This window comes from Sphaerodactylus townsendi, linkage group LG01 (assembly GCF_021028975.2).
Source record: "Sphaerodactylus townsendi isolate TG3544 linkage group LG01, MPM_Stown_v2.3, whole genome shotgun sequence".
In the NCBI taxonomy this organism is placed as follows: Eukaryota; Metazoa; Chordata; class Lepidosauria; order Squamata; family Sphaerodactylidae; genus Sphaerodactylus; species Sphaerodactylus townsendi.
Genome location: NC_059425.1, coordinates 192,698,577 through 192,723,027, shown reverse-complemented (window position 1 = coordinate 192,723,027; position 24,451 = coordinate 192,698,577). Strand labels below are relative to the sequence as shown.

The 24,451-nt window shown below is 45.7% G+C and overlaps 1 protein-coding gene across 1 annotated transcript in view; it reads right to left on the bottom strand.

The window, feature by feature from the left end:
* Positions 1-23,848, bottom strand: part of LOC125438315 (meprin A subunit alpha-like) — a 28,386-nt gene extending 4,538 nt beyond the window's left edge. The window contains 13 exon segments of the mRNA XM_048506676.1: positions 46-143; positions 3,479-3,938; positions 4,790-5,005; positions 7,730-7,804; positions 7,807-7,884; positions 8,282-8,512; positions 13,036-13,211; positions 16,660-16,777; positions 17,811-17,886; positions 18,532-18,572; positions 23,447-23,524; positions 23,646-23,670; positions 23,762-23,848. Coding sequence (XP_048362633.1) covers positions 46-143; positions 3,479-3,938; positions 4,790-5,005; positions 7,730-7,804; positions 7,807-7,884; positions 8,282-8,512; positions 13,036-13,211; positions 16,660-16,777; positions 17,811-17,886; positions 18,532-18,572; positions 23,447-23,524; positions 23,646-23,670; positions 23,762-23,848 — 1,759 coding nt within the window.
* Positions 23,849-24,451: the final 603 nt, after the last annotated feature.

The window sequence follows — 24,451 nt, the reverse complement described above, 5'->3', positions numbered from 1 at the left end:
AATTGTGTGAGAGTGCTCAGTTTGGATTAAGACACCGGTATGTACTGAGAAGGGAGTCCACCCATTTCTTGCCCTGCGCTGTTGGGGACAATGGCCCAATGAGTGAAACGTACATGTAGCTCATTAGCACATGTAAGTTTTCCCTAGGGGAAAAACAGGGGTTCACGGACTTGTCAGGGGAAAGGCTAAGTGGCAGAACTGGCAGCAGTTTAATCAGAACCACTTGCTATAATCTTTCAGAACTCCTGGAGAACAGTGGACTGGAGAAGATGTTATCCGCATCTTCAAAAAAAAAAGGGGCGGGAGGATCCAAACAATTACCATTCAGTCAGCCTGACATCAGTGTCAGAATCCCAAAGACTGAGACAAACTCACGTGTAAGAACAGCATTTTATTCAATGCTGTGGATCTTCTCTGGACAAAGCCGGAACTGACTTTGCCCGCGCAAAATCCAGTAATTAAAACAGCTTGCACCCCCCATCCTGGGAAAGCGCGCCCAAATGCAACTGTAAGACAGATAACAGTGAAGATGCCCAGCCACTGACCTTAGTCAACACCTTGGAAAGTGAAACTACATGCATAAGACAGTTGAAAGTCAGACAGTAATGCTTTTAACCCATTCCACCACCACCCCAATATCCAGAAAGCAGCATAAGCAATCCCCAATATTAACAGGCCTCCTGACAAAAGATTTGGGAGCAGATCAATAGACAGACAGTGTGCAAACACATGATCACTAAAAGTCAACAGGGGTTTCTCAAAACCAAATCATGCCAGACTAATCTCATCTCTTTTTTTGATAGAGTGACACACCTGGTAGATGAAGGGATACAGTGTTGATATAGTGTACCTAGATTTTAGTTAAGCCTTACAAGTAAATTAGTAAAATGTGGACTGGACAATGCTACTGTTAGATGGGTTTTCAATTGGTTGACCAAACACAAAGAGTGCTCATCAATGGCTCATCTTCATCCTGGAGAGAGAAGTGACAGTGGGGTGCTACAGGGTTCTGTCCTGGGCCCGAATTCAGTAAGCTATTCCAATATTTTTTTTATAGAATAGCTCTGGATGATGATGAAATAGAGGGCATGCTAATCAAATTTGCAAAATGACACCAAATTAGGAGGAGTAGCTAATACCCCCAAGCCAGGATAGAGTCAGGATTCAAAATGCCCCCCTGAACAGGTTAAGAGAGATGGGCCAAAGCCGAACAAAAATGAACCTTTAAAGAAGACAAATGTAAGATACTCTCCCACTCTAGGCAGAAAAAATGAAATGCCACAGATATAGAGAATAATACGACACCTGAAGCTTGACAACATGTATGAATGGGATCTAGGGAATCTTTAGTAGACCACAAACTGAACACATGAATAAGCAGTAGTGACACAGCAGCCAAAGAAAGCCAATGCAATTCTGGGATGCATCAATAGGAGTATAGTGTCTAGATCAAAGGGATGTAATTTCAGAATTGTACTTGCCTCTCTATTCTGCATTGGTTAAGCGTCACCTGGAATACTGTGTGTACACAGTTCTGGAGCTCCACAATTCAAGAAAGGATATTGGACAAGCTGGAACGGGTCCAAAGGAGGGCAACCAAAGGCTATGGTGTAAAGGTTTGGAATTAAACCCTATGAAGGAGAGAGGCTTAGGGAGCTGGGGATGTTTAGATCCAAAGAGAAACAAATGATAAGGGAGGACATGATAGCTTTATTTTAAATATGTTGGAGCAAATGCTGTGGGCACCCAGTTGAAGCTGAACCTGATGCCCACATCATTTGCCCCTTACAAGCAAATTTTAGCAAAGTTGGCTGGTTCCCTTCCCTTTCAGGAGACTCACACCAGCAGCCCCTGCTGGAAGATTGTAATGCCCCTACCCAGACCAAACCCCCCCCCCCGAGCCCCTCCCCCCCCAAAAAAAAAATCTCCAGCACAGAGCCAGCTGGGTTACAGCAGCAGCAAAAACAACCATTGAAGTTTGTGGTTGAAAAGTTAATTATTCTTTCCTACCTTAGGAAGTTGGTGCATGCCAGCTTGGCAGATTCTGTGTTATGCACTGGCTCCATTGTAGCCAATGGGGAATTTCTGGACTGAGAAGAATTCTGAGAGAACTCCACCCGTGAGTGTGGAATTAGAAACAAAATAAAGCCTTTTGGGGGCCCATAAAATTGAGACCCCAGAAGCCAGAAGTTCACACACCAAGCCTGGATGCTATTACCAGGAGGGGCCTCCTGGAGCCATCTTGAAGAGTCTAAGTGCCTCAGGCCTTTCAAAATTCTCGTTTGGGTGCAGCCTGGCATTTAGAAATTCCCATTGGCTACAATGGAGTCCACAAGGCCTCTACTGTAGAGCCAGAGAACAGCAAGTACTCCTTGGGGTGCCTCTCAGGGGCGCATTTTTAAAGCTATCGGAACCAAAATGTCAGGGTATCATTCGGAGACTGTTTTGATGATACCTTCCAAGCTTGGTGAAAGAGAAGGGTCATTGCAGCCAATTGGGGCAGAGGTGAGCTTTGGCCAGCCCAGCAGGAAAGGGGAGGGGAGCCTGCGTGGTCTGGCAGAGGGACCTCAGCAGGGTAGGTGGCCAACATGTGGCGGGCCTGTGGTGGGCAGGTGGCAAGTGGGGTGCAAGGGGCAGCTGAAGGCGCCCTTACGCAGCTGTGCAGAACGGACCGTTGTTACGGGTAGAGTTTGAAATTCTTGTGCTTTGTAACTTTTCTAAGCTGCTGGGAAACAGTCTGGCTGGAAAGTGAGGTGCAAAACGCACGGGTGGGGAACAAAGAACGTTGTGTCCAAATATTTGTCATCTGCTATGCCAGTAATTGCCCCATTTGGTTGCTGTGTGTGAATGCAGGTAGGGCAGTTGGGCATTTAATTGGTTGATTGAGGCTGACCTTCAATGCTGCATGTTATGGGGTAGCTTTTCCACGCTCCTTCTCTCTCTTCCTTCTCTCCTCCCTTCTTCCTCTACCTTTTGCTCCTTGTCCTTATGGTCTGCTGTGCTTCATTGCTGTATTTTTCCTTGTTTACTTCTCTGTGTGAGCCTGTTTGCTGGCTGGTGCTTTTCAGCACATGATTATTTTGTCTTCCTCCCTTTTTGTAAATACATTTTTGTAGCCTGATTTTTTAATATATTTGGAATGCTATTAAAGGATAACTCCTTTTTATATAACTCTGCTGCATTTTTTTCTGCTAAAGAACTGGGTAGTTTCAGTTCTACTATTACACTGCACATTGCTGTACTTCTCCATGGGAGACAAATTCACACAGTGTGGACCACTGGGCACTATTGTGCATTTGATCCTGAGGAATCGGGCTGGTATTGTGCATTTCAGGGACTCAGGAGGGAAGATGTGTGAGAGAGATCATCCCCTACTGACACGCGTGAAGAGACTCTTCTTACCTGGTCTCTACTCTTGCTTCCCTCTGTCATATCTGGCTCAGAGACTACGTTACCCCTCTTCACTAACGTGAGTCACAAGTCAGTGTTGGGGAAACTCTTTTCTATGGACATCCGCTTCATGACATCAGTGTCTTGGTCCAGCACAGTGATGGTAGCCTGTCTGTTTATTGCTGGCCATTCAAGGGCGCCGTCATGCTCTCCACTGGTCAAGTGAAAAGAAATTTCAATGTACTTTTTAGACTTTTTGCCAACCAAGACTCTGGGACTCAAAGTCAGACGGTAAGCATAACCTTCAGGGCTATAAAAACGGGGGCTCTTCAGGGTGTAGTTCAGAGCAGCGGTGTCAAGAAGTTGAGAGATGTTATCTACATGCCACACAGCATTTGGGCACAGAGTTTCAGTGAGGGTGATATCATCGATGAGAATTCCTCCAGATGAGGTTTTGGAGCCACCACTTTTACCTTGGAAGAGATACCTGAACTTTTTTTGACCTTTTAGTGGCACATGAGCAATTTTCCAGTTCTTCTTCCTTCCTCCTATAAAAGGCAGACATTGTGATTCGTACAAGTTATTTTTCTAAACATCCTAGTTTACTGAACAGGGAAGGGGCGTGGCCCTGTGGCAGACCATCTGTTGCACACCCAACCCCGGTATTTCCCACTAGAACTCATGTAGTTGGGGATGTGGGAATCCTCTGCCCAAGACCACGGAGAAGGACTGGCCCTCATAGGCCAACGGTCGAAGGCAGAAGTTTATAACATGGTACCTGTGGGTTCTATGGTGCCCACCAAATGTTTTTAGAAGCCAGATGGGGCTTTTGCCCAGCAAGGTTTCGAATTTGCCATTGGCAATTTGATTGGCTGTGGGGTTTTCTAAAAATGTTGTCTTGGCAAGTGATGCTTCCACTGTGCAAGGATCTTCACTGTGTAACGGAAGATAAGCTTGGCAGCCATTTTATGACCACCTCTGCCTCCATTGGCAGCCATTTTGTGGCAGTTACTTTGTTGCTTTTCGAGAGGCCTCGAGAAGCAGCTCAGGCGAGGAATCCAGCGGGAGCCCAGTGAGGTGAACTGGCAGAGTGCGTGCGCGTTGGCTGTGCTGAGTGGGCGGCGGGGTCCAGCCTGACAGTGGGCAACTGCAGGACCAGGACCACTTGGCTGCAGCACGATAGGGTTTGGGAAGAGAAGGCTGGGAAACGAGGGACGGGCTGCCTCCAACATCAGGCGCCCTGTGGGCTAAACTATTTCTTGGCCCCTCGGGCCAATTGGAAAAAGACACCTTTGGGGAGGAAAAACCCCAGGAAAGGGAGGGAGGGAAGGCACCACAGCCCGAGAGCCCTGCGCGGGGAGGGGAAGCGCCGCAACTTCTAAGCCATTTTTGGAATAACCTTGAAGAGTTTGAAGTTTAACCAGACTGCGAACAGTTCCAGAACCATCATCCTTCTGTGCCCAGATGACCAGCTTATCCTTGGGGCTTCCTGTCATTTTAAAGAAGAACTGGAGACATTGCTGCATCCGCCTGGGGCGCAGAATGCGAGATTTCAAGATGGCAGTTTTTCCGGCCTTCCCAAACCTAGTGTTGAAGAACATGAAGTAGCCACCACCTGTGGAGACGATTATGGATATTTCTTCTCAATCGTAAATTAGGGCAGTTGAAGTAACATCATGCACAGTTCATGCCAGTTTATGAGGAAATACTGGCTTGGATACTGCCCCTCTGCTTAGCCAAACAGGAAACCTCCTTCTAGCTGGAGATGCCAGCCTAGGGGTGGGACCCGGGGATCTTCCAGAATTATAGCTCCTCTCCAGATTACAGAGGTCAATTTCCCCTGGAGAAATGATACGCCTGCTCTGGGTTGTACCCCACGGAGGTCCTCCCTCCCCAGGTGGTGCCAATTCCCCCAAATGGCCTTCCCAGAGGTTTCCCAACCTGGATCTGGCAACCCCGTCCCCCATCCCTCGAGGGTGGCTGGGGGACCACCCAACCCCATTACAACCCCAAGAGCCCGACTCTGGAAGAAGGGGCTCTTGAGTTTTGAAAACCTGACCGTTACAGGCATAGCCCTCCTCCCAGAAGAATCACCACTGAGAACCTTCATTCCAAGAGAAGGAGACAAGTCCTTGGTAATTGAACTGGTAGTCTTGATACACACTTCTCACGTTTATGCACAACATAAATCCACTTCAATTTGCATGGAGTAAGTAAGGACTTATATTACAGGCTCTGTTGTTAACAAAAATGCTCCTACCCAGCCCATTAGAGAGCTGGCGTGGCATAGTGGTTAAGAGCAAAGGTCTCCAATCTATAAAAACGGGGTTCGATTCCCCTCTCCTCCACAGGTGCCCTGTTGGGTGACCTTGGGCCAGTCACAATTCCCTCAGAAGTCTCTCAGCCCACGCGGAGGCAGGCAATGGCAAACCACTTCTATTTCTTGCTTTGAAAACACTACGGGATCACCAGAAGTCAGCTGTGATTTGACAGCGTAGGCGCGCGCACACACACACACACACACACACACACACAGGTTTTAACAGCAGCTTCTTTTCTGAGGTGTGGGGATTTGAATCTGTGTTTCCCACCATGCTGGCTCAATCAGGACAATATATAGTAATTGTTATGATAATATAGAAGTGTAGATCTTAAGAACGGTATTTGTTAAAATTGGTATTTGCTAGAGAATATTCCCTTATGTAATAAGAAACCCATGATTCCTTTGGGGAGAACTGAGAATCTGAGGGAATATCTAGTTCACAGCGAGCCAGCATGTTGAGGTGGTTAAGAATGGCAGACACTAATCTGGTGAGAAGCGGGTTTGTTTCCCCATCCCTCCATATAAAACCTGTTGGGTGATTTTGGGCCAGAACTCTCAGTCCTCATGAAAGCAGGCAACGGCAAACCACCTCTGAACAACTCTAGCCTTGAAAACGCTATGGGGCCGCCGTGAGTCATTTGTGAATTGACGGCACTCACATGCACAAACACGGGCCATTGACTTCAGAAATCCTTCTCAGTTCTATCAGCAATTTTCTATCAGCAATTTCTATCAGCAATTCTCTGTAGTTTTCCAAGGAGCAGGGGAGGCAGTTTACCATTCTCTGATACGGGCAAATGCTGGTAAGTTCTCAGCCTCAGCCCCAGGACATCCCGGACACAGAACTTATCAAAGGAAGATGTGAACTGTTCCCAGGCTCACAATGCTTTCTAGTAAATGCTTTGTAGAGGAAAAGTAGGAGCTATTTGGCCAGGTGGGAGGTACAACGGATTTGCGCTGTGACTCTCCGCCAGATTCCTCTTGGACAATGTTACCTACGCTCTGAAATAAAGGCTTCAGAACAAATCTGTAGTTTCCGTGATTTCCAGATCTGAGGTCTGACACTGAGCAGGGAGAACCTGATTCGTGTTTGGATGGGCGACCAACAAGGAAGTCCATAGCAGTTTGCTCCCACAGAGGCAGCCTTCCCACAGCAAACTTCCAGCGCCTCTGTATGCGTTCCTCTCGAAAACCATGTGGGAGGTTTGAAGCATACGCTACGGCGGTACCTGGACAGCACTTTCTACCACCAGCAGGTGCTCTCCCTCCCCACACAGCTCTTTACCCCCCAGTTTCAGCTGCCGCTTTTCAAAGATGATATCTATGCACAGTGGGATCACGCACTAAGTGGTTGTGCTCTCAAGTCATCACTCCCAAACCAGACTGGCTTTCTTTACAGAGGTGCATATTCAACCAAGTGCAAATGACAAGACGAAGAAGGAGAAGAAGGAGAAGAAGGAGAAGGAGGAGTAGCAGTAGTAGTAGTAGTAGTAGTAGTAGTAGTAGTAGTAGTAGTAGTAGTAGTAGTAGTAGTAGTAGTGTTGGATTTATATCCCCTTCTCTCCTGTAGGAGACTCAAAGGGGCTGACAATCTCCTTTCCTTCTCACAACATGTAAACACCCCTCTTAAGGTGGGAGTGGGCTGAGGCTCCAGTCGTCACGCCCAGCTGAGTGTGTGTGGGGAGTGTGCAGGAGCTAATCCTGAATTCCCCAGATAGAAAGTCGCTGCACAACTCAAGCGGCAGAGCTGGGAATCAAACCCGGGTTCCTCCAGATCAGTGTGCACCTGCTCTTAGCCTATCACTCACGCCCGCTCCTTAGTGTGGAGGCCAAGGGTTGTGGAATAGATGTGAATGCAATCCAATAAAGGGGCTGAACCTACATGATTGTGTGTGGGACATCATGAGGCAGAAGGTCTGTTTATATGCCTCCCGGGGGGTCTGTTATATGATCACACCAGATTGCGAAGCTGGAATGCCAGGAACTGGCTCCCCGGACTAGAAGTTACTCTTCCACACTTTCCACTGAGGGAAATTGGTCATGATCCTCAATATGGGAGTTGCACTCTTCCTTTGTAGAACTCCCAGTCGCATCATCTCTCCTTTCCTGCACCAGGCCACAAATATCAGCAGACTCAAAATTGCATTGGTCCAGAAGCGTAAGCGACCTTGCTGGGGGGAGGGAGGGAGAAAATGGAAAATAAGAAGGAAACATCAGTGTTGGTATTTGCTAGTGTCTGTCACAACTCAGTTATAAAAGGGTTAACTATTTGTATGTAAACAAGTTGCTGAAGTCACCGTTTATGACCTGGTCTGTTGCAGCTGACTTATGGTGACTCTGTGGTGTGTTCAACGCAGCTTTTCTAGAGTTCAGAAGGGACTTGCCATTGCCTGCCTCTGCTCAGCAACCCTGGACTTCCTCGGTGGTCTCCAGCCCCAGCACTGACGAGGGCCAATCCTGCTTAACTTCTGAGATCTGGCAAGATCAGGCTAGTCTAGATCGTCTAGGTCAGAGATAATGCTGGCTTTTATATAGGAACTGATGAAACAGAAATCAGAATGAACTTACTGCAATTATACATCTGATTGATCCGCTTGATGTCAGAGCTGCTGAAATCCAGACGTTGACCCATAATGCCATCAAATTTGTGTACGTTGGCTGTGATGGTTGGTAAACTCTTATTTTTAGAAAATGAGATTCGACCATAATGCATAATGGACTCATAATCATATGGAGTATTCAAGTCAGTGCCATGGCTGCGTGCACGGACTGTGTATTTCTGGTAGTTGATTGTTTTTCCTGTTGGAGAAAAAAAGAGTTACTTGCTATAGAAATGTTCACAAAGCTTGCAAAGGCCATTTCCGCACGGCCCGTAAATGGCGCCCTGGGGACGGGAAATACGCCGCCCCCAGGGAACCATTCGCACAGGTTGCGTTGCAGCAGCGCCGACCTGACTCCGCTCCCTCTCCCCCAGGGAGAGGGAGCGGCCCTGAAAAACAACCCTTTAAAGGGTTGTTTTTCCTTCAACAGCGTGTTCCCGGCAGCGCGGTGCGAACAGCACCGCTGGGAACACGCTGTTTCTCTTCCTTTGCTCGACTTTCACTTTAACTCCTGCGTTTCACGCATGGTTTGGGCCATGCTGTCCCTCCTCGACCCCTGGAGACGTCGAGGGTACGCGGCAGACTTCGGACGGCCAGCAGTGCTTAATTTACCTATACGAGGACAAGGTGAGTTGGATGGGGAAGGGGGAAGAGGCGGCTCCATGCGGAGCCATGTGCCGTCTGCCGGCCTCTCCAGAGGCCGTCCGCATGCTTGCATGCGAACGGCCTCCGCCTCCACGCCGGCAGAATTCTTGCCGGCGTGGAGGCGCCTCAACGGCCGTGCAGAAACGGCCAAAGCAATTCCACTCTGATTCTTGCTGCATAACTGAGTTGCAGGTCAGGAGAACAGCCAGTAGCTGCCAAGAGCCTCTGTTATGTGCAGGAAGATCACATTTTGAAGCACACTTCGCCAATGAACTCGCCGCTTAATATGTTTCCCAAGTTCCTGGCCAAGTTCCCAAAAAAGTGGGTGGGTATGGTTCACAATTTGAAACACACTTGAAAGTCATATGTACCAAAAATATAACCAATAAGGAAATATGTCAATATGCATTTGCTCCCTGCTTTTTAAAATCTCAAACTAACCTTAATTGTATATAATGACTTAATGTTTGTCCTACAAAGCTTTAGTACAACAAACACTTGTTATACAAAGTGTTAACATGTATAGATGTAAACCACCAGTTCAAGTGTTTAAGGTCACACTTGTTTCAATATTGTGTCCTATCCATTCCTCGATGTGATTCAACAAGTCACCTCACAGTGGGTCTAAATGGGCTTCCAATATTCTGAGTTCATAGATTTAAAAGATAATATACAAATATTGGCCTCTGGTACCCGCAGTTCTAGGTTGTGTGAATCCACATTAATGGAGTATAGCAGGAAATGGGGCGTAGCCTGGGGATTCTCCAGAATTACAACTGATCTCCAGACAGGCTGGTCAGTGGCCACTTCCCACACAACTTGGCTGTTATGATACCCCACTACTTTGTGCAGATATGGCTTTATCCTTAACAAGACCATGGGCTCTAATTGCTGCCTGAACGGATGCATGGGAATGTGAAAAGAGGAAAACGGGTTACTTTATCTTGACTGCAACCCTTTCAACATTTGCTGTGCAGAGGGTGCCTAAGACTTTGTAGATCAGTTCCCCTGGAGAAAATGGCTGCTTCAGAGGGCGGAGCCTATGCCTTTATACCCTGCTGATGTCCCTCCCCTCGGCTAACCCCACCCTCCCCAGGCTCCACCCCCAAACCTTCAGGCATTTCCAAACCTGGAGTTTGCAACTCTATTGTTTCAGAATCTTAGGAAGAAGCACTGCAGCAAATCAGAAGGGAAAATCCAGGATAAAAACCCAGAGCAACCTTGGATCCAACAAAGGCTCCATGATCCTGCTTTCTTTAGGTTAGCTTTTCTGGAGATTTGTCCGCTTTCCTCGATGTCCCCCACCAGCAAAAATAAGACATGGCAAGACAAACAGAATGAAATTTTGAAAATATGGATATTATACATGGACTGGATGAAAGAAGTTCGAGTCATCGAAGAAAAATGGGAGAAGAGGCTACAAAGAATGAACTTACTGCTGTTTGTGTGAAAAAACTAAGAAGAAGCAATGGGGGGTGGGAGAAAAGGGGAAAAATGTATTGTTTGAAAATGTATGAAGAAAGAAATTATTATCATAAATTGTAAAATTCAAATGATACAATAAAAAAATTAAAAAAAAAAGATGTCCCCCACCAGCCTTTTTGTTATGTTTTCCACAAGCCCTTAACAACGACTATTGACCCTCCACTCTGGTTTGCGTGTTGTGCGTGTTAGAAGTTTTTATTGAATCATTTCATATATTATTTTAAGCTAGCGCTAAGGCCCATTTTAAAGTAACATATAATGGGCTCTGGGCAGAGGGGGAAGGGAGGGAGGGTGAGCAGCAGACTCCCTCCCCCTCTCCCCTCTCCCCGCTCCCCCCTCCCCCACAGGACAGTGTCTCCAGACTAGCCTCCATCGCAGCCCCAACAGGACTTACCCAGTGTCTCCAGACCAGCACTCTTCATTCTTGTCGGGTAGATCCTGTTTGGGGTGGGGTAATGCACCACTGCACCGCACTGCTTTTTGGAAGGAGGGAGGGTCCATTCAGGAGGCTTAGAGTTGGCTCAACAGGGTACCAGGCAGCTGCCACACAAGCCCAGGTAGCTTGAGAGGGAGGGTGCAATGGGTGGGGCTGGTGGAGGACTTGGCAGTGCAACGGATGACAACCTGCGCTGCCCTGAGATGCCAGTTTGTTGTTTGGGGTAGAAGAAGCCTCCCGGGTTGGGGGAAGGCAGGCAGAGACAGGACGGAATGTAACCCACCTATGCTCCCATTGGCTGGGGGTTCATTGTTGGACATTCCATCTCTCAGGCAATCTATACATTTGTTGCTTCGAGGATAACCCCGCACCTGCTGGCCCAAACACTCTGAAAATTTCACAGACACTTACTCATTCCCTCGACTGTGTTCTTACATACCTCCCACTGTCAGACAACACACCTGAGCCAGGAAAAACATCTTTTTCCTGGCGCACCAGGCCATGTAGCTACCTGTGTGTAACTGTCACCCTTAGAATGTTCGCTCAGATAACCAGATATGAGCAGTGAAAACAGTACATAGGCAATAACTCGAGTAGACGTGAAACACTTACACCCGTTGCTGTGTGAGACATCAGGTGGGGTTCCCCACACACATGCAGGTACCTTTCACTCACTTTGCCTCACCCACTACTACCACACAACACACCTACTCTCATACACATTCAGCGGAGGGAGAGGGAAGGGACGGAGGGGGAGGCATGCAAGGGAAGAGAAGTGAGGGAGGGGACAGAGAGTGAGGGGTGGCATGCAAGGGAGGGGAGGGAACGGGCCCAGCATCTGGATATGCCCCACCCACCCTAGCAGAGGGAGACGGAAGGGATGGAGGGGGAGGGGTGGCATGCAAGGGAAGAGAGAATGGGAGAGGGAAGGGACAGAGCGGGAGGCATGCAAGGGAAGAGAAGTTAGGGAGGGGAGAGAGAGTGAGGGGTGGCATGCAAGGGAGGGGAGGGAGCATCTGGATATGACAGATTTGGATATGACCCACCCACTCTAGTAAAGGGAAAGGGGAGGGAGGGAGGGAGGGAGGGGGAAGAGTGCCATGCAAGGGAACAGAAGTGAGGGAGGATGCAGTCACACACATCAATGACATCGCACAGTATCAGCCTGCATGTTTCCATGAGCACGTACTGCTGGCCTCAGCAATTGATTTGCTCCTACTGTTCCTTTCCCATTTCACCACAATAAGCCACAGCAACACATGGCCGGGCCCCGCTAGTTATGTATAAGGATGCTGTTTTTATATACACCCCCTTGGGGATCTTATTCAGGAGAAAAGGCAGCCTTAAAATGTTTGAAGAGATAAATGAATATATGGAGATGTCTTAACCCTCCCCCTCCTTTACCACATCAGGACCTAGATCCAAACTAGAGTTATGTCATTTAAAGTTTTTACTGCCTGTGAGCTGTGGGACTAGGGATGTTGTGGATTTTCCAGGTTGTATGGCCATGTTCCAGCAGCATTTTCTCCTGATGTTTCATCTGCATCTATGGCTGGCATCTTCTGAGGAACCATTCAACCCGGAAAACCCACAACACCCTAATAATTCCAGCTGTGAAAGCCTTTGACAATACTTTGAAAAAAAATGTTCAGAACTCCTATTTGGGCACTCGCTGACAATTCAAAATGTGTGTAAATTGGGCCTTAGAGTTCCTTGTGGAATGGAAGTACTAATTTTTAAATCCTGTACGCATTACCAAAGAGCCCAAGAAATTGCAGCGAGCACTACCGGGCTGGCCTGGTGAGTGGTGAAAACACTCAAACAATTATGGATCCAAATAAATAATCTAAGTACTCATCGTCTCTGCTAAAAAAAACTCAAATGTATCTTATTGACATAAGTTCTTAAACTATTGATACAATTGCATCACAATTCTTAAATATAAAGAGGTATAGTTCATAAGAAGCTAGATTCCTTATTCAGTGCTGTATATCAAAAACAGCAGAATGCAAACCACAAAAGTCCATAACAGAATGTGGTGCCAGCAAATTCTTGCCAAAGAGTTCGAGTGCTGCTCAGCTGTTGCGAACCAGCGGCAGCAACAAGCCAGCTGCAGCTTCAGTATTCTGAATCACTTAGTGATATTGAAAACCAACCTGGAAGAATGTGATCCCACCAGATTTTGATATAATCATCTCGGTCTATCCTTGCCTGTTCGTGATACAGCCCTAGAGCATGTAAGGTTTCATGTGTCACAATGCCTTTGCGATCACATTTTGCACCAATAGAGACATTCTGGACTTGATGTACATTTCCCACTGTGGACGAGCACCTGAGAAAGAGAAGCAAATGAATGGGGCCCAATTAGTATAAAACTGTGGTCAGAGATGGATTAATTAGCGACATCCAGAATGGTGGTCCCCAACTATGGCACCTGTTGAGCCCTTTCATACTGTTCAATACATGAATGCCAAGAAGAAGAAGAAGAAGAAGAAGAAGAAGAAGAAGAAGAAGAAGAAGAAGAAGAAGAAGAAGAAGAAGAAGAAGAAGAAGAAGAAGAAGAGGAAGAGGAAGAGGAAGAGGAAGAGGAGGAGGAGGAGGTGGTGGTGGTAGATTTATATCCCCTTTCTCTCCTGTAGGAGACTCAAAGGGGCTTACAATCTCCTTGCCCTTCCCCCCTCCCTGTGAGGTGGCTGAGAGGGCTCCGAAAAGCTGTGACTAGCCCCAGGTCACCCAGCTGGCATGTGTGGGAGTGCCCAGGCTAATCTGAATTCCCCAGATAAGCCTCCACAGCTCAGGCGGCAGAGTGGGGAATCAAAGCCGGTTCCTCCAGATTAGAATGCACCTGCTCTTAACCACTATGCCGCTGCTGCTCCAAGCCACCACACAGGGGCTTAGAGCCATGCAACATGTTGGCTGTTCTATTAAATGTAATGCCACACAACTCTGCATTGGGGTGTAGATGCAGCTATCTTTGCTGATGGGCCACGTGCATCCCAGGGTGGCAAAGGGAGGGGAACCCGGGTTCGCCCCAGTTATGTTGTTGTGATCGAAGAGCGTTCCAAGTATTGCCTCTGCAGGTGTTTCAAACTTAAGACACTCTGACTCTTGATAGCAAGACTGATGAAAGAAGGTTTGAAAACAAATTTACCGTGTTGGAAGCACGGTGCATTCAATAGAACTTTTTGTGAGAAATCCTATAAGGCTTGTTACTTAAAACCCAACACTGGGGACAACTAAGGAACAACATGAACTTTATGTTTGTAGCATGAGCCTACAATTGGTCTATATTCTGAGCTTTCAGAAGTGGGGTCACATGTATTTTTTGTATTCGTTATGGGATTGCACATTCATTGGACTATCAATCATTGTATTGTAAAAGTGTGAATTAATACTATTGGTACTGCATACAGTGTGAAGTAATACTGTTATTTTTGTCACTTTCTGACTTTAAATAGAAAATCACATAAAGAATAATACATAGAAATAACATTTAAGGCTCACAAATATAAAGCAACTTACATATTTATCCCTTCTCTACTTGGTTATACTATTGATTTGTTTTGGTACTTATGATACTGGGGTGGCCCTTCTATTTAGCCCCCTCTGATGGACTCTGAGTGGAAGGGGCTGCAGGAGTGTTTCTAAAATGGCTGCCAAAGTTGTTCTAATGAGGGTCTCTGGGCCCAAGGGGGACACGCTGCCATCCTTTTGAACGGCTGGAGTCAGTTCTTTGGGGAAACCAAGAGACCCTCTCTTGACTCCATGAAACAGAAGATAAAATCCAAAGAGTCTTGATTGGTTCAGAAGAAAACTTTTGCTCCTTATCGGATGACTGACTAGGAATGTGCTGAGATTGTTCCAGTCAGGTGCAGTACGTCCTTGCCCCCTCAGCTTGGCCATGGACACAAAATGTCTTACGTGTCTGGAGTTGGCAACCTTTACTTGTGGCTGCTAATGGAACAAACCCTCCTTTTTCTTTGGAAACGAAACCCAAACAACATCTCTTTTCCAAAGCAAAGCACCAAATCCCATCTTTCTTCCACCTCCTTTTCTTAAAAAACAAAAATTATTATTTTCACCCTGATAGTCAGAAAGTTCTTTCTAATGTTTAGGTGGAAGTTCCACCATGGAACCTCTTTTCCTGTACCTTGAATCCATTACACAATATCTATCTATCTATCTATCTATCTATCTATCTATCTATCTATCTATCTATAGATACAGAATATATATATATATATGTGTGTGTGTGTGTGTATATATATAATTTACACGCAGACCCACACACGCACACATATACATATTTATACACATTCAAACACATACACGCACATTTATATATACATGGTATCCAATAGGTAATAGTTGGATCTGCACTTACTATCGATAATACTGAAGGAATATAAAATACAATTTGAGATAAGTAATTTTAGAATATAGACTTTTCTGCAATCCCATAACTACTTAATTTCAAGAGCTAGTGTGGTGTAGTGGTTAAGAGCAGATGGATTCTAATCTGGGGAACCTGGTTTGATTCCCCACTCTCCACCAGAGTTGCAGAGGCTTATCTGGCGAACCAGACGTGTTTCTGTACTCCTACACACAAAGCCTTGGACAAGCCACAATTCTCTCAGAACTCTCTCAGCCCCACCTGTCTTACAATGTGTCTGTTGTGGGCAGAGGAAGGGAAAGGAGCTTGTAAGCCACCTTGACTCTCCTTACAGGACAGAAAGGCGGGTCGAAATCCAAACTCTTCTTCTTCTTCTAATTTGAGATCATTTATCCAAATCAATAATTATTATACTGTTAAATGTTCAAAAATATTAGATGTGCCTCAATTTTATATTAAAATCAAAGTAGATGCACTTAGGTTAAAATATCACTTGACATTTGTAATACTTAGAATAGGGCTCCAATTTTTCTTTGAATTCATGCACAGATCTGCTATTTACAAAATTGGTTAGTTTTGCCATGCAAGAATACCCTCTTGCTTTGTCCTCCCAAATCTCTTGAGAAGGAACATTTTACAAATGAAGGCAATGATAGTTCTTGCTGCAGTTCTCAAGCACAAAAATAGTTCACGTTGCTTCTTTGGTCCGTTTGTTGGTAGAATACCCAACAGCATTGCTTTGGGGTCCATTTGAAATTTAATTTTTAATATTTTTGGCATTTCTGTGTGGATTACTATCTAGAATGATTAAAATCTTGTTCCAAGTTCACCACATTTTCTTCCACCTCCTTGAAGCCGAAGGTGTTTTAGAAGAACACGGGAGACACCGGAGGTCTGCAGGCTTCACTAGGTTGGGAATCATGGCTCTGGCTGTTCTGATGCTATCTAGTTGTCCTCAGTGACAAAGATCCCATAAGGTGGTACAGTTGGTCTTTGTGCACTGCATCCCTTGCAAGCACAAAAGCTCCTCGGAATAAACTATCCGTCAAATTGGCTGGAATAACTACTACAGAAAATGGAACTCGGGAAACCCAGACTGTCCCCCCAGGCCCGGTGGTCATGAACAAGAAGAATGAAAAACAGGTTCAGAAAGAACAGAGTACAACATTCTCACTTCTCTCCCCCCCCACCTCCCCCCACCGCGTGCTCCCAGTGCTGCCCTGAGAGGAGACAGTCTTCCCAGAAACAATGTAAGGGGCAAGGATGATCAAGCTTTCCCTTCCCACTTCTCTCCACAGAAATCCTCTATGGGATCCAACATGCAAATATTGCTAGGTGAAAAAGTGGCTTCATTCTAAAGACTGAATCATGTGAATCTTTTACTCACCCCTTTAATTTTTGAAATATTAAATATGACCTCTCTCCTTCATAAGGTTTAAATTGTATACACGTCTTCAAGCTGAATCCTTCGAACACTTTAAGTATCACCCCTTTGGCATTTAGATCTAAGGACACAATGCAGAACAATTATTCCAATGGAGGAATGCTCCTTGAGCTAGCGGAAGCCTTCCAACAAGACGCAGCACAGTGACCAGGCAGTGTCCCTACTGTGGAGATCTGCTACGGAGGCCTTGAACAACATTTTTGAGGGCATCACTTGAGCTGCCATTTGCAGGCTTCACCCCAATCTCTCAGGCCTCCCAATCTCAGGTCACCCCAATCTCTCAGGTCTCTCGGAGTTCAGTGGGTGGAAGGACCAATGCTCGTAAGTGACCAGAAAGGCAATGTGTTGGATTCAGAGAATTGCAAGTGGACTTTCAGTGACACCAGCAGGTCTTTCCACCCGTTTACTGGCACCTCCACACCTTGAAGGTCACTCTTGAGGTGGGGGGAGGCTCTGGAGAGGCCTGGGATGTACTGTGGGGGCTGCAGGGAGGGTTACTGGAAACTGGGATCCCACTCATCCCCGAAGAATAGAAGGCCGCTGGTGCTCAGTTTCAAAGGCCTGGGCAGGTAACAACCTGAAATGCACCCTCATCACCCCGTCCCCGTTCTTTCCATCCAAGAGACAAACAGAGGTGGTTTGCCATTGTCTGCCTCTGCACAGCAACTCTGGACTTTCTTGGTGGTCTCCCATCTACGCGCTCACCTGCTTAATTTCCAGGAGTTGGTGAGATTGACCTAGGAATAGCCTCAGGAACTACACCCTTATCAGTGGCCAATTGGCCACAAGGCTGGTAGGGCTTGATGGGAGCTTCACCACCCAAATACGGGCAGGGCAATGATAGCCGTTGGGATGCTGGCAAAACTTGCACAATTTCCGTTTGTGGTGCATGCTTGGGGGAAGCCCCATCGAACTGAAAGGGAGCTGTGAGAAAGCACAGTGGCCCCTCTTCATTCGCTCCTCAGAATTCACCCTTCTCTTCCTGACGTCTCTACTACATTTCCTCCCCCCCAGGCTCAAACGCTATGCTGAAATCACGAAAAAAGACCAGGTTGGACCTCAGCGGAACGGCCATGAGACCCGCTTCCTTTTACCGAGGTTGTTGTGCAGGATGAAGGGAATGGGAAGTTTCCATCGATATTTCTCATCTTTTAATGCACTACGTCCTCTCTGTTGAAAAGGGGAAAAGATGTGTGGTTAGAGCATTGATCCTCGGGAACGTAAACAAGGGTGGACTCTGCAGAGAGCAAATATGACAGGTGTGGGGTGCCTTACAAACTGTTGGGGAGGGGGCGTCCCCCAAGCGAGCCTGTCCTGTTTCATTTCCCTCAACCCGGGATTTTTGAAAATGGCTAAACCAGCGATCCTTTTGCAAAACCCCGGGCTGCAGCCACTGCCGTGTGAACGGCCAGAGAGGAGGTGCTTTATTTCCCCCCCTTCCTCCATGCCGTCCACGGCCAGGAAGAATCCGCCTGCCACTGCAGGGGCGCCCCTTTTTCTTGTCTGTTTTCCTTTTGTGTGTTGCACGTGCACAGCTACGCAGGTGCAGCTGATCGTATTGTGGGACGATGGACATGGCTGTGGGGAGTTCATTTCTGCAGGCCTGAGTGTAAAATACAAACAGAGAAGTGTTTCCACGCAAAGGCACGAAAGCAACCCGGATTGTTCCGAGGAGCTCCAATCGCTGCCAGCACAGCTTGCATATGAATGGGGGAAAGAGAAATAGGTTCCTTTATCATGACTGCAACCTGTTATACCGCGTGGAATCGATTTGTCTGAGATGAATAAAATGTAGGAGGTTTACAAAAGACTCACAGGCAGTACAATGTCTCCTTCAAAGAGATTCAGCCCGGCAGCTGGAAAGAAGGCAGTCGAGAAGGAAATGGTTTCAATCAAAAGGCAAAATAAATGGGCTTTTAGGTCATTACAATGCTTTTTCTTCAAAGATTGTGACACAAAACACTTTGACAACATGGCTCTGCCTTTTTTAAATCAGAAAACTAAAAGGTACAATAAACAATAATGTACTATTATTAAAACGAGAGAATATTCACGTGTAAGTAACATGAATATGTCAAAAATGTAGACGGGAATTAAGGTGCAGGTTACCAATGACGTAATCTAATCTAATTTAGCCTCTTAAATATTGTCTTCAAAAAAGCTTCCAAATGTCTCACAGCTAAGGATCAAATTTGTCCTAATTTGGGGGCCTCAGAGGGAAGGGGATTCCCAAGGTTTGGAGTCACCATTGAAAAGCCCCTGTCTCTCTGATCACTACCCACCCCTCCTATGAAAGCAGGGGTACAAAGCACAAGGTTTTTCCGATCTTAGTTTGCTAGCTGGACAGGCTTTTGGAATTCATCAAGAATATTGCTGTTGATGTTTAAGCAGATTTACGCTACTTTTTTCCCTGACCTTTCAACAACATTGATCATATGACACAAAGAGAGAAAAGATGTGAACTACAGCTTTCAAACCCATTTCTAAACAGCAGGGGCACAGTAGTCCTGAAATCTTGGAAGGGGCATCCTACCCTCCCACTGCATGCATAAACCTACCCCTCAGATCTCCAAATCTGGGACCATAAACTCACCATGTTCCCGTCCCTTAAGATCACCATGTTCCCGTCCCTTAAGAAAACTCACCATGTTCCCGTCCCTTATGATCAGAGAGAGCATAGAAAAGAGCCCCAGGGCAAAATGGAGATTGCTGGCAAGAACTTCAGCAACAGAATCCTACTGGTTTCTTTGATCGTAATGTAATAGCCATGGGAAAAATAAAGGGGGCAGTTAAGGGTGGGAGTACACATGAAATAGCGCGTTCTTCATTATTTTCCTGAAGGGCTAAATACCGGATGGAGCTTTGGAGATCATGATTTCAAGGACAGAAACGCTGCAGGAAGATAAACCTAAACTCTTTCACCCTTTCCTCTGGTATAAGATACATCAACACTGTGCTGAAATTCTTCTCTTCTTCCATAGTATTTTCAAACATTCTATTGACATTGTACACTGTTGAGCAGGGGATTGGACTAGGTGGCCTGGATGGCCTTCCAACTCTATGAGTCTATGTGTGAGACCGCAGTCCCAAAATAAAGCAAACTGTAGTTTTTCTTTTACAAACGTAAGACTTTATTGAGAACGGAAGCATGTGAGAGATAGACGATTTCTGAGGAATATAGAAAGAGCCAAACCTTAAATCCCTGCTGCCCTTGGCTCGCCCCCTTGTCAGGCCCAAGAGCCGCAGTTACAGGAAGATAACAAAGGGAAGAATACCAACATTCAAACACAGAGTTAACATTGCAAAAGGCAGGGGCCTGGCCACACCTTGGAGAGCTGTGGCTGCATTTTAGCTTTCGTTTCCTGGAAGGCTGGAAGGGGGAGGGCGGATGAGCCAAGGGGCCCATCCTGACACTATTATTCTATTTATGATATTCTAGACTGTTAATAGAAAACACATTGCATTTATGGGATAAACCGAGAAAATGTTTGAGCCCTTTCTTTTCTCCTTTACACTCTTTTATAATCTTGATTTTAGTATTTGTGTTGGAAAATGGAGCAAGCTTGTTTTGTGCCGCTGCAGAGACTAGGAGGCAAGACTAGGAGGCAAGGTGCAGGAAAAGAGATTCCACCTAAACATTAGGAAGAACCTCCTGACAGTAGGGCTATTCGACAGTGGAATGCGCTGCCTCAGAGAGTGGTGGAGTCTCCTTCTTTGGAGGTTTTTAAATAGAGGTTGGATGGCCATCTGTCAGCAATGCTTTGATTGTCTGTTACTGCATGGCAGGGGGATTGGGCTTGATGGCCCTGGTGGCCCCAACACTTTCAGATTTGCAGTTATCTTAACAATGGAAGTACGTCAGTGTCTTCATAGAAAACACTGAAATGTTTGATTTATAATAAAGAAGGTCTAAATGTTTGCAATCAGCAATTTATTTAACTCTCAATCCTTTTCAATAACAAAATCGGGATTTATAGGTCTTGGGACAAAACACTTGATGGTAGTTAAAAGAATGGGAAGTGGGGTGGTGGTGGGTCTCCTTCTGCTCCAGCATCAGCAATGAAAGAAAATTATCATGAAGTGACATATCCAGGGTATATAACACGCACAAATTACATAAAAGAGATATGAGAGACAAACATACCGGCATGGACTTTGCCATCCCCCAAGGAACCTTCCTCCATCCTAAGCAGGTTTCCCCCAATCTAAATCGCTTTTCTTCCTATGGGAAAGCCGTTTAAGTAGGGAGAAGACTCTTTGGGCTAGAGGACAGTTTCAGAGTCTGCACGGTAGAGGGGTAGGTGTCAGATCCTCAATGATGGATCTTGCGAATAGCGTGGAAAAGCCAGAACTGACTTTTCCCCGCGCAAACCAACAGTGACATCAGTGAGGGTGCACCCCCCCCCCCCAATATGAACCAAAAGCAGAAATATGCAGACAGTGAGATAAAAACGCCAGTCCATTAGAGTCGGCCTTGGCCAACACCTGCTGGAGGACATGAGCAGAAGCACACTACATAATATTCAGCTAAAATCCCTTCCCCCCCCCCCAAGCCCAAGGCTGCAAGTGGCCCCAGCACCCTAATAGGGCCCTCCCTTTTTGCTGGAGACGTAAAGGGAAATAGGCAGGTTTTAGGCACACGTTGCTGCCACATAAACCTTTTATCACATCCCCAGACTTGACCAATACATGGATCCATACTTTGAAAGCAGAATTCTTATTTACTGACTGCAAGCATCGAAAAGCTGTTGACTTATATTGCCAGAACTGAGTATATGAACAGGCAAAGCACTGTATCTCCCAGCTTAGAGACATCAGGTCCACAACCCCCCTCCCCCCTTACCTTCCCTCTGCCTGGAAAGTACACTCACACACTCCTCAGATGGAGAGAACCTGGGAAGAAGACACCCAGTCCCAACCCCCATTCTTCAGCTGCAGGAGCCAGATCAGGGGCTGGCTGGTACCAGCAGGAATGAAATGCAAACATTCCTCAAGGCTGCCGTTAAGCACTCAGCAGAAAGAAATATGGCAGGACCCTGGCTAAGGCCCTTAGAGGGTCGTGACCCCTGTAGAATAATTTTGGTTAAGAATAACAGGAGAAATATCTCCAGTGCTAGATGCCCTAAGGTATGGTACTTTGGTATTATTTTTTGAATTTGAAAGCATATTTTGTACCACATAGACATCACAGCTTGAGTGAGGGCAGCGTGGCCTAGCCCAGCTTCACCAGATGCCAGAGGCTAAGAAGGGTCACCCCAGTCAGGACCTGGGTGGGGAAGGGCCAGCAGAGACTGGGCTCGCTGCACAGAGGCAAGTAAAGGCAAACCCCTCCCACTGTACACTTTGCCTTGAAGTCCCCTTGCTGGGTTTACCATCAGATACATGATGTCCTTATACCTGCAAAAATAATTACAGCAAAGTTGGAAAAGCCCCCCAAACCTGGCTGTTAAAGCAGGGCTTTGTCAAAATGTTGCTTGTAAACAGTCAGGTGTTAAATTATTTGAATCCCAAATCCAAATCATTTATTTACGGTCAACGACCAGAACAACAAAATAAAAATACACAATGCAGCGACAATAAAACACAGGTCAGAGATAGTACATATCTCTATTGCTGGCAGAGAGGATGTTCGCTGGAATTAATTTATATTAAAAAAATTTCAGTGACTTGTGTTTGGAATCCCGTTACACCTAAATTGCGATACAGTAAGTAAAAATATAATGATTGGAGCAGAGATAAAAATTTAAGTATAAAAGGCTCATACAATATTGCTAAAAAGGAAGCCTATAAGGACTGACTAAAAGGCTGGACTTCCAGCCATGTCATCTAAAAGTTGAGCTGGTCTAATCTTCCCTTCCCTTGACAATTCGGCCACAGGATATCTCTTTTTATATTTACACATAAGTGCACAGAAACGGGCCGTTTCCTGTGTGATTTTCTGGTTTCTGCCCAACAATGTATAGTCCAGTAAATCTTTGTGATTTAGGCCGGTTAATCCGGACAGGGCAGGACTAAGAATTTCCTTTCGGGGCTGTTCGTACATGGGGCATCTAAAAAACATGGGATCAATAGTGTCAATTTCGCCTAGGGGGCAGGGACAAAGCCTTTTTCCGTAAGGAACGTTCTTATATGTTCCCTCTAGCAGTAAGGAGGGAAGAGAGTTGCATCTGGCCAATGTAAAAGCTCTTCTCGTGTTGCTGTTTTCTAAAAAGAACAGGTATGATGCTGTACTAACTTGCCATCTTACATGTTCCGGTCCAAGGGGTTTAGGGCACTTGAATCCCACAACTGCAGAAAAGGGATGCGTGTTTTTTAAAAGCACAGTTTCCAGTAGCTTGGATCCCTTTGTTTTACTTTTGGCAAGAGATTATATTATCTATAAATATCTATAACTGTGCAGTATTTTTGTAACATGCATAGAGTGATGTTTGTGTAAAGTTTATTCTGAGTTATTATTATTATTACTGCTTTTTCGGTGAGGTTTTTTTTAGTGTCGTTGGCTATAATGGTTAGCTGAGCAAGTTGATTAGAAAATTTTAAAGAAGTCTTTTGCCCTCATTTTTGCTTCCCAGAAAACCAATCAAACCCAATTGCTGTTATTCAAATTGGGGGAAATTTACACAGTGGCATTTTAAAAAAAATTGATAGGACGACATATATCATGTAGGTTCATTCTAAAATCACTCCAACATGAACTTCCTCAAGGCAATGCATCTTTTGAGCAACGCACCTGTGTTTATTTCTGGGAAATCTGGCTCCAGGTCATCAGAATCTGTCTCCAGGTCATCAGAATCTGTCTCCAGGTCATCTGACCAATGCAAATGAGAAAAAGAAAAATGTTCAGCTTTCAGCCCAGGAGTTCAGCCCTTCTTTGTCAGTGCAAAGAAAGACACGAGTGTTTTCCTAGGAGAATTTTGGTGCATCCTTACCATCCTCCCCGAATGAATGCCTAACCTAAAAAGAGAGAGAAAAATCCATCATCAGCTCATTGTGCCTGTAAAAAACAGAAAGGGAAAATAAAGCAGCCAAGATGAATGAAACTTGCCGGAAATGGGACGCAAAACACAAAAGCCAGAGCGAGGCCGAAGAACTTGAAGACGGCACTTGAAGGCATGGCTGATATGGCCGGCATTAGTCTTTGAGTCTTTCACAGCCAACATATAATTTCTCCCAGGAGAAGCAGCTGGACCTCCCCCACCCCACCCCCCAGACACACACTTTGGACCTGTGGGTGTTACTAAAATTACGAACAGTACATTGGCAGGCAAAAGCATGGACTTAAAACAGAGCTCTTCGAGGGTGGGCGGTATACTAAATTTAAATAAAAATAATAATATTTTAAAAATCCAACTACACAGCTATCAAAGACTGCCATGCTTCACTGCCATGCCAATTCACTGCCATGCCAATTTTTCAGGACAACTTCCTGAAACCATGCAAGTTAGCATTTATCCCCAAGAGTCAGGAGAAAGATATAGATTACTGCCCCATCACTTTGCAGCTCAGACTTCCAAAAATGAATTGATTGAAAAAATCTTTGTTGGTGTCTCTTCTATTCTTTCCCTTTCACCTTAATTAATTTCTTCCTGTTCTCTCTCTGAATTTATAGTAAATTATCAGGTTCTGTTTGAAGGCCAGAACTTCAATATAACTTTTCACTTTGCAGCCAGCCAAAGCCACCACTAATTTTCTTTAATGTTCACTATCATTATTTTGTAATCCCACCGCTATAAAA